Source organism: Lithobates pipiens, unplaced genomic scaffold, assembly GCF_037356315.1.
Source record: "Lithobates pipiens isolate NorthernLeopardFrog02 unplaced genomic scaffold, aLitPip1_a1.2 Scaffold_10, whole genome shotgun sequence".
Taxonomy (NCBI): domain Eukaryota; kingdom Metazoa; phylum Chordata; class Amphibia; order Anura; family Ranidae; genus Lithobates; species Lithobates pipiens.
The window spans coordinates 15,033,490-15,049,501 of record NW_027507686.1 but is presented as its reverse complement, the minus strand read 5'-3'; the positions used below and the strand labels follow the sequence as shown (position 1 = coordinate 15,049,501).

Genomic DNA, 16,012 nt, shown 5'->3' with positions numbered 1-16,012 from the left:
TCAGTGAGAAGAATGTTCCTTACATTGGTGATCAGTGAGAAGAATGTCCCTTACATTGGTGGTCAGTGAGAAGAATGTTCCTTACATTGGTGATCAGTGGGAAGAATGTTCCTTACATTGGTGATCAGTGAGAAGAATGTTCCTTACATTGGTGATCAGTGAGAAGAATGTTCCTTACATTGGTGATCAGTGAGAAGAATGTTCCTTACATTGGTGATCAGTGGGAAGAATGTTCCTTACATTGGTGATCAGTGAGAAGAATGTTCCTTACATTGGTGATCAGTGAGAAGAATGTTCCTTACATTGGTGATCAGTGGGAAGAATGTTCCTTACATTGGTGATCAGTGGGAAGAATGTTCCTTACATTGGTGATCAGTGGGAAGAATGTTCCTTACATTGGTGATCAGTGAGAAGAATGTTCCTTACATTGGTGATCAGTGAGAAGAATGTTCCTTACATTGGTGATCAGTGAGAAGAATGTTCCTTACATTGGTGATCAGTGAGAAGAATGTTCCTTACATTGGTGATCAGTGAGAAGAATGTTCCTTACATTGGTGATCAGTGGGAAGAATGTTCCTTACATTGGTGATCAGTGGGAAGAATGTTCCTTACATTGGTGATCAGTGGGAAGAATGCTCCTTACATTGGTGATCAGTGGGAAGAATGTTCCTTACATTGGTGATCAGTGAGAAGAATGTTCCTTACATTGGTGATCAGTGAGAAGAATGTTCTTTACATTGGTGATCAGTGGGAAGAATGCTCCTTACATTGGTGATCAGTACGTTGGTGGTCAGTGGTAAGAATACCCCCTAAGAGCATCACTGGTGTCATGCCACTGGCTCTGCCAAGTAAATTTTGGCCCCAGAACAATGCAAGCACCAGATAGAAGGTTAATCAACCACGGCTCAATGAGCCCCTACCAAACTCTGGAGGAATGCTATGGTTCTTTGAAACCCTGGTTGAAAATGGCTGTCCTAGAGAATCGCTTAAATGCAGCACCTTGCTCTTAGGTTTCTAATACAATATACAGTATTCGTTTGGAGTTTCTGAAGAAATCTAGAAAAATAACTTTTAAATTTGCTGATTCTCATTTCACTGCACACTGTGAGCTTCTTGATGTTTCAGGATGCTCCCACCAACCATGACCTGCCTGCATTGCATAGAGATATCACCAAGTCTAAAAAGAGGTATGTAATAAAAGCATAAAGGTTTAAAGCAGTGATTCTCAACCAGGGTTCTGTGGAACCCTAGAGTTCCTCCAGAGCAGGGGTAGGGAACCTCGGCTCTCCAGCTGTTTTGAAACTACAAATCCCATCATGCCTCTGCCTCTAGGAGTCATGCCTGTGATTGTTAGGGTCTTGCAATGTCTCATGGGATTTGTAGTTTCAAAAGCTGGAGAGCCAATGTTCCCTACCCCTGCTCTGGAGGTTGCTAGGGGTTCCTTCAGCATTGGGCCATTTCTACCTCTCTTATATGTTCCCACCGACACCATTGATCTTTTTAGCTATCTGTAAGGAGGTAATTCTTTCCAATGACCACAAGTGTAAGGACCATTCTTCTCACTGACCATCACACTAATGTATCATGAGTTGTAGATTTCTCATTTTTAGCAGGGGGTTCCCCGAGACTGGAGACCTATTTCAAGGGTTCCTCTGTGTTGAAAAGGTTGAGAAAGGCTGGTTTAAAGTAACAATTTTATTGGCATATTAGTGATGGGGACTGAAGTAAGGCGCAGTATATTCGCTTTAAAGCAAGAAATAAACAGAGCTTGCTAAAAATGTTATTTTCTTGCAGACCCGGACTTCAGCTATCTCGGAGGTATCCTAAGCCCAATACCAGGTCTGTATGAGTTTTTTTCGGAAGCCTGATTTTCTGGTAATGAAAATCCTTTGTTGTTCTGCTGAACACCTTCCTTTACTTTCTTCAGACTGCCAGTTCGAGTTATCAGGACCAGATGGAATTATCCGATCTAGCCAGGTGGAACAGGGGGATAAACTAAAGGCCGGTCAGGCTGTGGACTGCATATGGACAATAAAGGCAACTCCGAAAGCTAAGGTGAGACTGCCGGAAAGGCTTGAGGATTTTAAAGAGACGTACCTTTAAACATTTCTTCAATGAATTTTGAGCAGTGTATGATCTGATTGTATAATCTATGCCTAGTTTTCTTCTTTTTTTTTTCCAACAAAGATTTTTATTGAAAATGCAGCAGCATACATTGCCAACACCAATACATGTCAATGTAATTCACGGCGGAAATACACCCGCCACTGATGTAAATTCCAGAAAAATATTAAATGCAATAATACAGTACATTAACAGATACAACAATTATTTTTGCACCATTCACAGAGACAATGCTGTCATCTCTCGAGTATTTTGTCATTATACCCCAGAGGGATGAATCAAGCCAATATTGAGCCTAAGCAGCCTATCTGTGATCAAATCTACCCGTGGGAGTCCCGGAACATCCAATCACGGTGCCCACTACCTCTAAAATTTATGTGGATTCCCCCTATGTTGGAAGATGAGCTTTTCCATTCTTAAGAGCTCACCTATATTTCTAACCCCTTCCCTTAGGCCCCTTTCACACCGCCGGCGCCCGGGCTTCAGCGGTGAAGCGGTGCTATTTTTAGCGCGGCTTTACCGTCGTTTTACCGCCGCTATTCAGCCGCTAGCTGGGTAGTTTTAACCCCCGCTAGCGGCCAAGAAAGGGTTAAAAGCCAGCCACGAAAGGGCTGAAAACCACCGCAAAGCGCTGCTACAGCAGCGCTATGCCGGCGGTATAGCTGCGCTAACCCATTGATTTCAATGGGCAGGAGAGTTGAAGGAGCAATGTATACACCACTCCTTCACCGCTCCAAAGATGCTGCTAGCAGGACTTTTTGTAGCGTTCTGCCACCGATCCAGTGTGAAAGTCCTCAGGGCTTTAATATTGGAGAGACAGCAGCGGCTGTTTCAGGGCACTTTGAATGCGCTATTTTTAGTGCTGTAGCGCCTGCAAGGCACCCCAGTGTGAAAGGGGTCTTGCAGTAGGGGGGGTCCTTCGACTTCCAATGTACCATTAACCGCTTTCGTGCCTGGAACAAGGCTTGAGGTATAGCATTTCCCAGTTGTACTCTTCCACAGGGGCGAACTGACAACTCATGGGGCCCCCGGGCAATAGAAGATTATGGGGCCCCCGGACAATAAAAGATTATGGGGCCCCCAGGCAATAGGAGATTATGGGGCCACACAGTATACACACACACACACACATACAGTATACACACACAGACACATACTGTCCCTGGTTTTATTGAGGCTGGCAACCCTGATGGGGCCCCCTAGTGGCAGGGGGGCACTCGCAGCTGGGTACTTCAAGGCTGAACAGATCTCTAGCCAGAGATCATGGCAGTCAGCACGTTGACTCAAAAATTTAAACAATCCCATGAACGTGGACAAGTTGTAACCAAGTGTGAACGGGAACCTTCCCCTCAGCCCCTGGAACATTCTCCGTCTCCCCAATGGCACTGGAAAACGTGAATTCGTCAACTCAGTAACCAGGCACTTCCCAGGATGCCACTTGCCGGCCCTTCTCTGAAGAGTCCTCCTCCGGTCACTTCCACAAGCTGTGGTGCCTCTCCAAGCCGAGAGCACACCCAGACACCTTGAATCCTCCCTCAGTTACTGCGCCTCGGACCAGCAGGTTCCAAGACTCTGGAACAGACGGATCCCTACCCCAGACCAGGTGGGTCTATTAGGGTCGTCTAACAGGAACATGTTGCGGGACCCCTCACGGGGCTACCCTGGTCCTGGAACCAGAACAGACCACACAGGTCTCACGAACTTCTCTCTCCCAAACACGTGACCCACACATCTTAAGTACCGCTTCCCAGACTCCCCAGCGGGACCCAACACTCCCACTGATTGGTTTCCGAGAAGGTTGATACTCAAAGCGTCCAACCAGGTCTGGTTCTGGCCTGTCATGTGCACCTCACTGCTCACATGACCAGGCAGAACTTCCAACACAGCCCGGCCAGACTGATGTCAAGGCCAACCTACATAATTAACCCTCAGAACCCCAACTGTTCTGAGGCAAAAACCTAAATTTTACATGCGTATGACATTTTGTCCAAAATGTCATCCACTACAATAATAATAATAAAAATGACTGCTTGATTCAGCACTTTTTATGCAACTTATGTGACTTGACCGCTTGATTCAGAGATTATTATACAACTACTGTGACTTGACTACTTGATACAGCACTTATCATACAGCAATTGTAGCTTGGCTGCTCCGTTACATTGTCATTACAGAACCAAGCTTACCTAGCAAAAAGAGAAACCCATGCAGGCACAGGGAGGGTTTGTAACTTTCACTTACCAACTTGACCTATTCACAAAAAAATTGTCTTGCATACTCCAAGAGTGGGATCTCCCTGCCATAATGTCCACCTGGGAGTTTTTTGGATGTCCCTGTCCATCATTGTGTGTTCCAACTCCTCCTGTTAAATTCTTCATAGTATAAAATAAATAGAAAATTCAGTAGAGATGGCGGGAACACTTCATAATAGGCACAGCAGGTGTGCAGACCCAGGAATTCAGCGACATCTCACCAATAGAAAGAATTGTCAGGTCGGTTCAACTCTCCAAAGCCTACCAAATTCTGAGATATTAGTTTTGTGGTGGACTGACCCTTTACTGATAATCTTTTCCTCCAGATTTATTTGCGATTTTTGGACTACCAAATGGAACATTCCAATGAGTGCAAGCGCAACTTTGTGGCGGTCTATGATGGAAGCAGCTCCATAGAAAACCTCAAAGCCAAATTCTGTAGCACTGTGGCCAATGACGTCATGCTGCAGACAGGAACGGGGGTGGTCCGAATGTGGGCAGATGAAGGTAGCCGACTCAGTAGATTCCGAATGCTCTTTACATCGTTTGTGGAACGTGAGTATGCTGGATATAATGTTACTCATACTGCATTGCCTTATGGTGAAATTATGGAACCTCTGAATACATACGCTATAAGTTCAAAAGCATGTGGTCACTCAAAATTCGTTTAAAGTGGAGCTCCAGCCCCCCCCCCCCCAAAAAAAAACTGAAAAGTCAGCAGCTACAAATACCGTATCTACTGACTTTTAATATAAGGACACTTACCTGTCCAGGGATCCAGCGCCGTCGGCACCCGAGCCGATTCTTCAATCGGCTTTGGGTCAGGGCACCAGCATCTTAACCCAAAGCTCCACCCAAAAGGGAAAATTCCGCTTTATGGCATCCTCCCCCCTCCTCTGCATTACTTAGCATGTCATTTTGGAAGGGGGTAGGTGCAGGTACCTGGTTTTGACAGGTACCAGCTCCATCTTCCACTCGGAATGCCTAGGCCTCTGCCTAGGAAGGGGGAAGTTCACCTTCCCCTTTTCTCCCCGCAGTCCTCTGTGTCCATTTACAAAGAGCGGCTTGCACATGTGCAGTGGGCAGCTGGCTGTGAAGCCGAAAGCCACTCAGCCAGCTGGCCACAGTTCTCCTGTGACTGTTCTCCTGTGTACAAAGCCCTCTCCATAAAGACATAAGCTCCATAAAGGTTTGGGGGAACCAGTGCAGCCTACACAGAGCCCTGACTTCAGCTCAAATAAAGACCTTTGGAATTAATTGGAACACCAATTGCAAGTCAGGTCTTCTCATCCTACATCAGTATCTGACCTTACAAATGCTCTTTTCACTGAATAGAGACAAATTCCTGTTAGCACGCTCCACAATCTTTTGGAAAGCCTTCCCAGGAGAGTGAAGGCTGTTATAGCTTAAAAGGGCGGGGCGGGGGGGCGGTGGCAGCTCCATATTAATGCCCATGGTTTTAAAATAAGATGTCCAGACAGCTCATATAGGTGTGATGGTTGGGTGTACACCAGCTTTAGGTCATATAGTGTGCTTTATGGTTATAGGAAGAGGTGCAGGTCAGTAATGTTAAGATTTCAGGAACGGTTCGTGTAAGGAGTTATAGGGAGGGTTTCTGTTGGGATTATGGTGTTTGCTAGTGTAAGGGTAACTATTAAGGCTAAAGTACACAGGGGCCATGGGGTGGAAACAAATAGCAAAGAAGTCAACACAGGCTTCTGACACACCAGGAGCCAATTGATTTTAATTTTTTTCAGTGACCTCTCCCTAAAGCCATAGGTGAGATTCTGTTGGATGTTGGCAGTATACCGGGTAGTGGATATTAAACTCCGGGCAGACAGCTCAAAACAGATTTGAAAAACAAAGATGTGAACCGTTTCGTTTGCCAAAAATGTGTAATTCTATGCAGCCACGCCAAAGGATTAGGGGTGCCATTCCTGTCCAAATCTGGTGACTCCCACTGAGGGTGCAGGCTAGGGGAGAACCCATCTAGGCTTAATGAATGCAATATGAACGAGGAACATCCCAGGTGCAGCAAACCAACAAAACCAAAGAGTCTTTATAGTAAATGCAGCCTCGGCCCAGGCTCCATCCAGAGCATGCACCAATGCATTTCACCCCACCCACAGGGATCAGTCATTGAGGGGCGAAACACATCGGGTGTGGCCTGGACAGAGCTTGGGCTGAGGCTTATTTTACTATAGAGACTGTTGGGCTTTGTTGGTGTGCAGCACTTGGGGTGTTCCTCCTTAATATTGCATTGTATCCAGACAGTTTTGTAAATCGGATCGCATAGCCTGGTTCTGGACCTTCACTTGGAGAGATAAACAGAACGGTGGAGGAATGCAGGAAAGGTGGGGGGAACTTTTAAGAGAACCAGCTACTTTGCTCTCAATGGTCAAAATGACTTATTCTGTATAACAGTATGGAGATATTCAAGCACAGCAAATGTTTTGATGTTGGCATGCAGGTGAGTAATGTTTGGGAAGTGCTGTATTATATTGTATTTCATGAGTGTTTTTTTGGTTGTTTTTTTCAAGCTCCGTGTGGGGAAAACACCTTCTTCTGTCACAGTAACATGTGCATTAACAACTCTCTGGTCTGTAACGGCATACAGAACTGTGCCTACCCCTGGGATGAAAACCACTGCCGAGGTGAGAGCCATGTATTTTATGCTGGAATTGATAGTCAAGGATGTCCCGGTGGGGAAGTTTCCCTTCATTTCATGTCCAGGAGATACAATAAGTAGTGAGAGAAAATCAGAATTCCTCTCTTAGGTGACACCGAAACTGGTGCTCCCTCGGCATCCTGGTCACAATGGTCACCAGGACAAATAGAGAGGGTGATCCTCCCCAGAAGGAGAACCAGATAATAAAGTCCAAAATTCTCAGAGTAAAGGATGTATTTTCCTAAACACAGGCATTTCAAAAAAGTCCCACCATTGTCACCTTGCAGATGGCTACGGCTAGTACTTTAAAATAACATGTATACGAGCATTACATGAATTTATTATAGATATAAATGATAATAAAATCCAAAAATTCTCAGGTTGAAAGAAGTGTTTTCCTAAAAACAGGTATTTCAGAAAGTCCCACCATTGTCACCATGCAGACGACTATCAATGCCCAGTCCATCATTACGTCACTCCTTTACATCGGTAATTGGCTGGCCTAGGAACCACTAGAGAGGCTGCAGAGGCAATCACTCCATAAAACACACTTTTTCATGTACATACCACTGTCAGTAATCATTGCCCATGAAAGTGACCACTCCAATCCTCCCACTGAGCACCACAATTTGTGAGAAGCTGCTGCTGGACTTTAAAAACAAGAATATCCCAGTGGGAAAATTTCCTTTCACTTCTTGTCTAGGAAATTTCTGCAAACTGATTTGAATGTCCCTCTTAGCCCCTTATACACACGGTCGGAGAATCCGTCGGAATGTGTCCTATCGGACCGTGTTGTCGGATAATACAACTGTGTGTGGTATGCATCGGACTGATTCCGTCGGAATATCCGTCGGACCCAATTTTCCAACATGTTGGAAATATTTTCCGACCAACTGGTTCGATCGGACATACTCCGATCATGTGTAGAGAATTTTGATCGGACCAAGTGCCACGCATGCTCAGATCAAATTCCTACATCAAAGCTATTGGCTACTAGCCTGAACGTAGTCCCATCGTAACGAAATTACGTCATCACGTTCTGAATGATCGGATTTTTCGACAACTTAGTCCGACCGTTTGTATGCAACAGTTTCGGACAAGATCCAATAGGCAAAATCCGACGGATTTGGTTGGCAGAATGTCCGACCGTGTGTACAGGGGCTTAGACAGGTGTCGCCAAAACAGGTGTTCCCCAGGTATATCAGTGACAATGGTCACCAGGACAAATAGAGAAGGTGATTCTCACTAGAGAGGCCACAGACAGTCATAAAAACTTGCCACTCTCTACCCCCCCCCCCAAAAAAAAAGAGAGATTTTGCCTTTAGATACACTTTAGTGACTTTAGAGAGGCTCCCACCAACCAGCTGGATAAGCGAACAAGCAGGTCACCCTGGTGGATGACGTGGGCACACCTGAAGTGCGGGGTCTAAGTTCTAACCAGTATTTAACTGAGCTCCTGATGGTGGAGATGGGTTTTGCTGCATGTTAGTACCAGGTTGTGATCCTCAGGATCACCCCCCCAGGAGGAGAGCAAGGCAGGGTCCAGTAGCAGATATAGCAGGTAGGTATCAGGCAGAAGTGTAAGCAAACTAAAGATCGGTAACAGGTGTTTGCAGGGGGGATCCAGCAGAAGTGTAATGGAGGAACAAGCCAAAGGTCAGCAATGAGTGGCAGCAAAGATGCTCCTGATGGTGGAGATGGGGTTTACTGTGTGTTAGTACCAGGTAATGTTCCTCAGGATCGCCCCCCCAGGAGGGAAGCAAGCAGGGGTCCAGTAGCAGATATAGCAGGTAGGGATCAGATAGAAATGTAGTCAGTAAGCAAACCAAAGGTCGTTAACAAGTGTTTGCAGGTGGTGATAAAGCAGAAGCGTAGTGGAGGAACAAGCCAAAGGTCATTAACGAGTGGCAGCGAAGATACGAAGGGCAGCAGGAGTGACAAGAGCAAGATATTAGTTGGGAAGAGCACAATAATCTGGCAAACAGGAAGTGCAGAGACATGGCTTAAGTCTGGAAATCCATGCGACGAGTAAAGAGTCCAAGGTTCCATGAGAAACAAGACATAAGGCAAGGTTGTCTAAGAAATCAGGCAAGGAGTTGTCTTAGGTGGCTGAGCAACAAGATTTACTGCCAAACTAAGCAGATGTCCCAGGTTCAGGTTCAGGTCCAGGCTCTGATACAGAGGAGGAACGTGTACTCCCCCTTCGCTCTTTGTATAGACAAGATACTTAGGTTTGTACAGGACACTAGTTCACCAGCTGAAGGGCTTTTGTCTGAAATGCACCAGCAACTTTATACCTGATATTGTTATAAAATTTATTTGGATCCTGCAAGAGAGCGTTGGAAATTTTTACTCAGTAGAGCAGCCATTCTCAACCAGGGTTCTGTGGAACCCTAGGGTTCCTCCAGCGATGGCTAGAGGTTCCTTGAGCTGTGGTGATTTACCTCCTGTTTGATGGTGCCTACATACTTCTGAGCCAATGCCACCTGGAGGAGCCAGTGGTATGACACCAATCATCTTTATAGCTCTCTGTAAGTGGACCATTCTTACCACCACTGTAAAAAATGGCATTCTTCTCATTGACCACCAAAGTAAGGGGCATTGTTCCCACTGACCCCCAATGGGTTTTATCAGGGGTTCCCCGAGACCTGAAAATTATTTTAAGGGTTACCCTGGGGTAAAAAGGTTGAGGAAGGCTGCAGTAGAGCTTTGGCTATACTTCTTTAACGCCTTTTCTGGTTTGATGCAGCCTCTTTTACACCTCTTGTGAACCAACCATTTTAACTGTGGGCAGCTGAAGCTGCTGCCTGTTCACTTCCTGGATTTACACAGAGGCACACCTTCAGCTCTGCAGCTCCCATTGGCCCTCTTATGACTCACCCCCCCCCCCTCCCTTCCTGGCAAACCCTCAGGAGAGTGAGGGAGAGAGCCGTGCATGATGTCATAAGCCTGGGCTAATTACCAGACAAGAAACCGGAAGTGGGCTGTATAAGGTATTTACTGGCAGGAAAAAAAAATGTTTAACTATCCAAAGTTAAAACAGCAACAAGAGCAGAAGATTTAATAGATGGAAAGTTCAAAAAAGGACTGAAGGTCCGCTTTAAGTAAGTTTATTATTTTGTGTTGGACCACAGGTTGGATACCCCTGCTTTATGTCCTCTAAGGAATTTACATAAACATACATACAGCACATTAAAGGCTGGACTTTGTGCATCCTTGTCCACAGTAAGTGCCTAATTCTTATTATTTTTTTTGGTTGCAGAAAGAAAAGAAGCTGGACTGTTTGAGCAAATTACCAAGACCCATGGGACCATTATTGGGATAACCTCTGGAATTGTCTTGGTCCTTCTCATAATTTCCATTCTGGTCCAAGTCAAACAGCCCCGTAAAAAGATCATGGCCCGCAAGACCACGTTCAACAAAACCGGTTTCCAGGAGGTTTTCGACCCACCTCACTACGAGCTCTTCTCCCTCAGGGACAAAGAGATTTCCGCCGATTTAGCCGACTTGTCCGAAGAACTGGAGAACTACCAAAAAACGAGGCGCTCCTCCGCCACGTCTCGGTGTATTCACGACCATCACTGTGGTTCCCAAACGGCCACTCTGAAACACAGCAGGACCAACCTGAGCTCCATGGAACTTCCCTTCCGCAACGATTTTGCCCAGCCGCAGCCCATGAAAACGTTTAACAGTACCTTCAAGAAAAGCACGTACGCGTTCAAACAGTCCCACGACTGTGCCGACAAAGGCATCGAAGACCGGGTCATGGAGGAGATCCCTTGTGAAATTTACTCGCGAGGTCGAGAAGATTGCGCTCAGGGTTCAATATCGATTGACTTTTAACCTCTTTGCGGAATAAAAAAAAAAAAATGAAGGTTTCATTAAATAAAAGTGATCTATTTTTGAGACAATCCTCAACAAAATTACAGATTTTTTTTTTTTTTTTCTAGAGACTTGGAAGTTGAGACTCAACTAGGTGTAACATAAAGCTCTCTATTTTTCGAGCAGGGATCACGATACGTGAGCGTTTGCATGGCATCGATAATCTGTATTATTAGACTTCTATATAAACTGCACTCACTGGTTACAGAAGAAGACACATGGATTGAAGTCGTCATTATGAATTCTTTGTACTTTTTTGTTTTTTTCGTTTGGCCTTTTATGTTTTTACACTCAATAGAAGTTTGTTTACCTTCCAACAAAAAAAAAATGTTCTAGGATTACTCATGGTGCTACAGTAGTGGGAAAGAAGTTAAAACACTGTCTTATATTTAGTTACTCATTGCCAAGAAACTCACAATCTACCCATCTTGTTTTTTTGTACTCAAATTTTGCCCATTTTTGGAGGTTGACGAGTGACCGATAACCATCAAAGGAAAATTTGGTTAAGACACTGGATTAAATCAAATCAATATTTTTTGAGGAACTGTACTGAACATGTATAAAAATGTATAAGAAACTTAACGTTGAGCCGCCACTCCTATGAAAGTAGATGATTGTGTTCTGTATTGACATTCACATACGTACCAAACGCTTAAAAAATTGAAATTGGTAAATATTGGGCCACATACCGTTCAGTCCAATCCTTGCCCTTAAATGTATGATATTAAAACAGGTCAGGTTCACGTACAATCCCCAAAATAACGGTTGGCTGACAAAAGTGCATCCGCTGTCCAAAGGTGGCAGGTTAAAAAGGAAAATTTTAATAAATCTATATATATTTCAAAATTTCTTTTTTTTTCTTTTTTTTCGAGGTGGGGGGGATATAAAGTCTTGTGAATTTTTTTTTTTTTTTTTTTTAAAGAAACATTTACAATTCCATCTATTTACAAAAAAAAAAAACATATCATATGTGATTTGTATAAAAATAAAATAAAAAATAAACATTTATTTGACCACAACGCAAGTGCATTTTTTAAAATTCACTGAAAAACGGTTGGCTGACAAAAGTGCATCCGCTGTCCAAAGGTGGCAGGTTAAAAAGGAAAATTTGAATAAATCTATATATATTTCAAAATTTTTTTTTTTTTTTTTCGAGGTGGGGGGGATATAAAGTCTTGTGAATTTTTTTTTTTTTTTTTTTTTTTTAAAGAAACATTTACAATTACATCTATTTACAAAAAAAAAAAAAAACATATCATATGTGATTTGTATAAAAATAAAATAAAAAATAAACATTTATTTGACCACAACGCAAGTGCATTTTTTAAAATTCATTGAAAAACAAAAAATAAATACAGTGTATAAAAATAAAATTAAAAATAAACATTTATTTGACCACAACGCAAGTGCATTTTTTTAAAATTCATTGAAAAACAAAAAATAAATACATTTTAAAAATTGTAAAGTTATTTATATTTTAATATGAAATAATATTATTATTTTTTAAGCCAACAAGGCAAGGAAATAATATAACCTAGACCACATGTGTCAAACACAAGGCCGAATCCAGACCACCAGGACATTTCTTTGTGGCCCATGCACTCAGGGCTTTTTTTTTTTTTTCACCACCTCCAGCTCTCGCTCACCACTGCCACTTGTAAACACAGATGCCACCTGTGTTTACAAGGGCAGCTTTCCTCTCGGCAGCTCTCACAGATCCCTGCCTGCCCTGCACTCGAGGCGGGAACAAGGTTAATGCAGATGTAGGTGCAGTGTGGGAGGGGGCATCACGTTGTAAGCTGCACCGTGATCTAGATCTGTGCCCGGGTACACAGATGCCAACCAATGATCTCCCTGCAAGTGGAGGAGCCACCTAAACTGCCAAGAGGTATTACAGCCAGGGTGAGTAGGTGAGATGCGAGGAAACAGTTTTTTTGGGGGGGATGAGGGCTGTGGAGGGATTTGTCTGCAGAGGTAGAAGATGGGGGATGAAAGAGAGCTGAACCCAGCGTACTCCTGAACTCTGCACTCTAGACATAGCACACTCTAGAACTCTAGGACAAGGGGCACGCCTGAACCCTGCACTCTGTACATAGTGCAGTCCTGAACGCTGTACATAGCACACTCCTGGGCTTTGCACTGTGTACATAGCGTAGCACACTCCTGAACTCTGCACTCTTGACATAGCACGCGCCTGAACTCTGCAACCTGGACATAGAACATCCCTGAACTCTGCACTCTGTACATGGAACATCCCTGAACTCTGCACTCTGTACATAGAACATCCCTGAACTCTGTACATAGAACATCCCTGAACTCTGCACTCTGTACATAGAACATCCCTGAACTCACTTAAATAGACTGTATGAATAGTGTCATCACAGAGTGGCACTGTGGACACCAATACGATATACTGTGCCATGTCCTAACAAATCCAAGAAGTTTTGCAATGAGAAAATTGACTTTTCAAGCACATATGTTTTATATCAATAAAATTCAAACTCGTGAATGGTATTTTGATGTTCTAGTTCTCATTTATATAGCCATCCATTTAAGCTCCTGAGGAAGCGCTTTCTGAGTGTGAAACTGGTTGAGCAGGAACTACCTACTCTGGGCTGCAGCAGTCCCCGGCTGATTTTTACCGTACAGATTACCTATTGCTATCGTTCACAATTATACTCAGGACAATAAGCAAGTCCTATGGGTGAAATCAGTACACTTTTGTGAATCAACTCATGGATATACAAATGTTGATATGACTTGATTTTACATGTCGTTCAGCTTTTATATATCTAAATAAAGATGTACATATTTTATTGCTATAAAACATATGTGCCAAAAAAGACCATTTTCTCATTGCAAAACATCCCTGAACTCTGCACTCTGTACATAGCACATCTCTGAACTCTGCATTCTGTACATAGCACACCCCTGAACTCTGCATTCTGTACATAGCACATCTCTGAACTCTGCATTCTATACATAGCACACCCCTGAACTCTGCATTCTGTACATAGCACACCCCTGAACTCTGCATTCTGTACATAGCACATCTCTGAACTCTGCATTCTGTACATAGCACACCCCTGAACTCTGCATTCTGAACATAGCACACCCCTGAACTCTGCATTCTGTACATAGCACATCTCTGAACTCTGCATTCTGTACATAGCACATCTCTGAACTCTGCATTCTGTACATAGCACACCCCTGAACTCTGCATTCTGTACATAGCACACCCCTGAACTCTGCATTCTGTACATAGCACATCTCTGAACTCTGCATTCTGTACATAGCACACCCCTGAACTCTGCATTCTGTACATAGCACACCCCTGAACTCTGCATTCTGTACATAGCACATCTCTGAACTCTGCATTCTGTACATAGCACACCCCTGAACTCTGCATTCTGTACATAGCACACCCCTGAACTCTGCATTCTGTACATAGCACATCTCTGAACTCTGCATTCTGTACATAGCACATCTCTGAACTCTACACTTATGGAACTCCTTGCCTTTACTGCCCCTTTAGGATCCTCCCACTGTTTGGCCACACCCACTATTTGATGCAGTTAATGGGGGGCGTGGTTGAGTTCCTACACCTATTCTCTGAGAAAAAAAACCAATGGATGAATTTATATACAGTACCTTGAAAAATAATTTATACCCCTACTTTAGATGAACTGGTTAATAAGTTCAAAGACATGAAGGTAGCAGTAATGTTTGATGTGGATCTTTTTTTCAGATAAATGTGCACATTTTTATATGAGGAGGAAGCCAAGTATCATAGAGGTGTGCAGCCTATTGTAATATTATTATTATTATTAGCGTGTGTGTGTGTATATATATATATATATATATATATATATATATATATATATATATATATATATATATATATATACATATACACACACACACAGTGCCTTGAAAAAGTATTCATACCCCTTGACATTTTACACATTTTGTCATGTTGCAACCAAAAACATAAATGTATTTTATTGAGATTTTATGTGATGGACCAACACAAAGTGGCACATAATTGTAAAGTGGAAGGAAAATAATAAATGTTTTTCAACATTTTCTACAAATAAATATGTGAAAAATGTGGGAGGCATTTGTATGGCGCCCTCCTGAGTCAATACTTTGTAGAACCCCCTTTCTCTACAATTACAGCTGCAAGTCTTTTTGGGGATGTCTCTACCAGCTTTGCACATCTAGAGAGGGACAGTTTTGCCCATTCTTCTTTGCAGAATATCTCAAGCTCTGTCAGATTGGATGGAGAGCGTCTGTGAACTGCAATTTTCAACTCTTTTCAACAGGTTTTCTTCTAAAATTGTCCTGTATTTGGCTCCATCCATCTTCCCATCAACTCTGACCAGCTACCCTTTACCTGCTGAAGAAAAGCATCCCCACAACATGATGCTGCCACCACCATGTTTCACAGTGGGGATGGTGTGTTCAGGGTGATGTGCAGTGTTAGTTTTCCACCACACATGGTCTCATCCAAGAAGGGCCTTCTTATGGCTTTTTTTTTTTTCAACAATGGCTTTCTTCTTGCCACTCTTCTATGAAGGTCATAATTATGGAGTGCACGGCTAATGCCACGTACACACGATCGGAAATTCTTCCCGAAAAAGACTGATGAGAGCTTTTGATCGGTAAATGCGATCGTGTGTATGCTCCATCAGACTTTTGCTGGCCGAATTTCGGCCAGCAAAAGATTGAGAGCAAGTTCTCAAATTTTGGGTCGGAGAAAGTTCCTATCCGAAAATTTGTTTGTGTGTACGCAATTCAAAAACTCGCGCATGTTCAGATTCAACTACGGCATGGATGCTATTGGCTACTGGCTATATTGAACTTCCTTTTTACAGTCCTGTCGTACTGTCACGTACCTGGTAGAGGAGCCCAGAATGCAGGGAGTGGCCTCTCGTAAGCCTCTGGCTCGGGAATCCCTGGGAGTGGGAACAGGAATTCTAGAGTTCAGAGGGCACAAGTGCCGAGCTGGTGTGGGTAGAACCGGACCAAGAGTAGACAGCTGATGACGGCAGGCACAGATAGTCAGACTGGAACAACTGGTAGG

The 16,012-nt window shown here is 43.5% G+C and overlaps 1 protein-coding gene across 1 annotated transcript in view; it reads left to right on the top strand.

Moving 5' to 3' along the window:
- NETO2 (neuropilin and tolloid like 2) overlaps positions 1–12,236 on the top strand; it is a 68,189-nt gene extending 55,953 nt beyond the window's left edge. Inside the window, exons 5-9 of the mRNA XM_077451638.1 lie at positions 1,795–1,839; positions 1,928–2,055; positions 4,703–4,931; positions 6,917–7,030; positions 10,307–12,236. Coding sequence (XP_077307764.1) covers positions 1,795–1,839; positions 1,928–2,055; positions 4,703–4,931; positions 6,917–7,030; positions 10,307–10,887 — 1,097 coding nt within the window. The 3' untranslated portion in view covers positions 10,888–12,236. The remainder of the gene's footprint in view (positions 1–1,794; positions 1,840–1,927; positions 2,056–4,702; positions 4,932–6,916; positions 7,031–10,306) is intronic.
- The last annotated feature ends 3,776 nt before the right edge of the window (positions 12,237–16,012 follow it).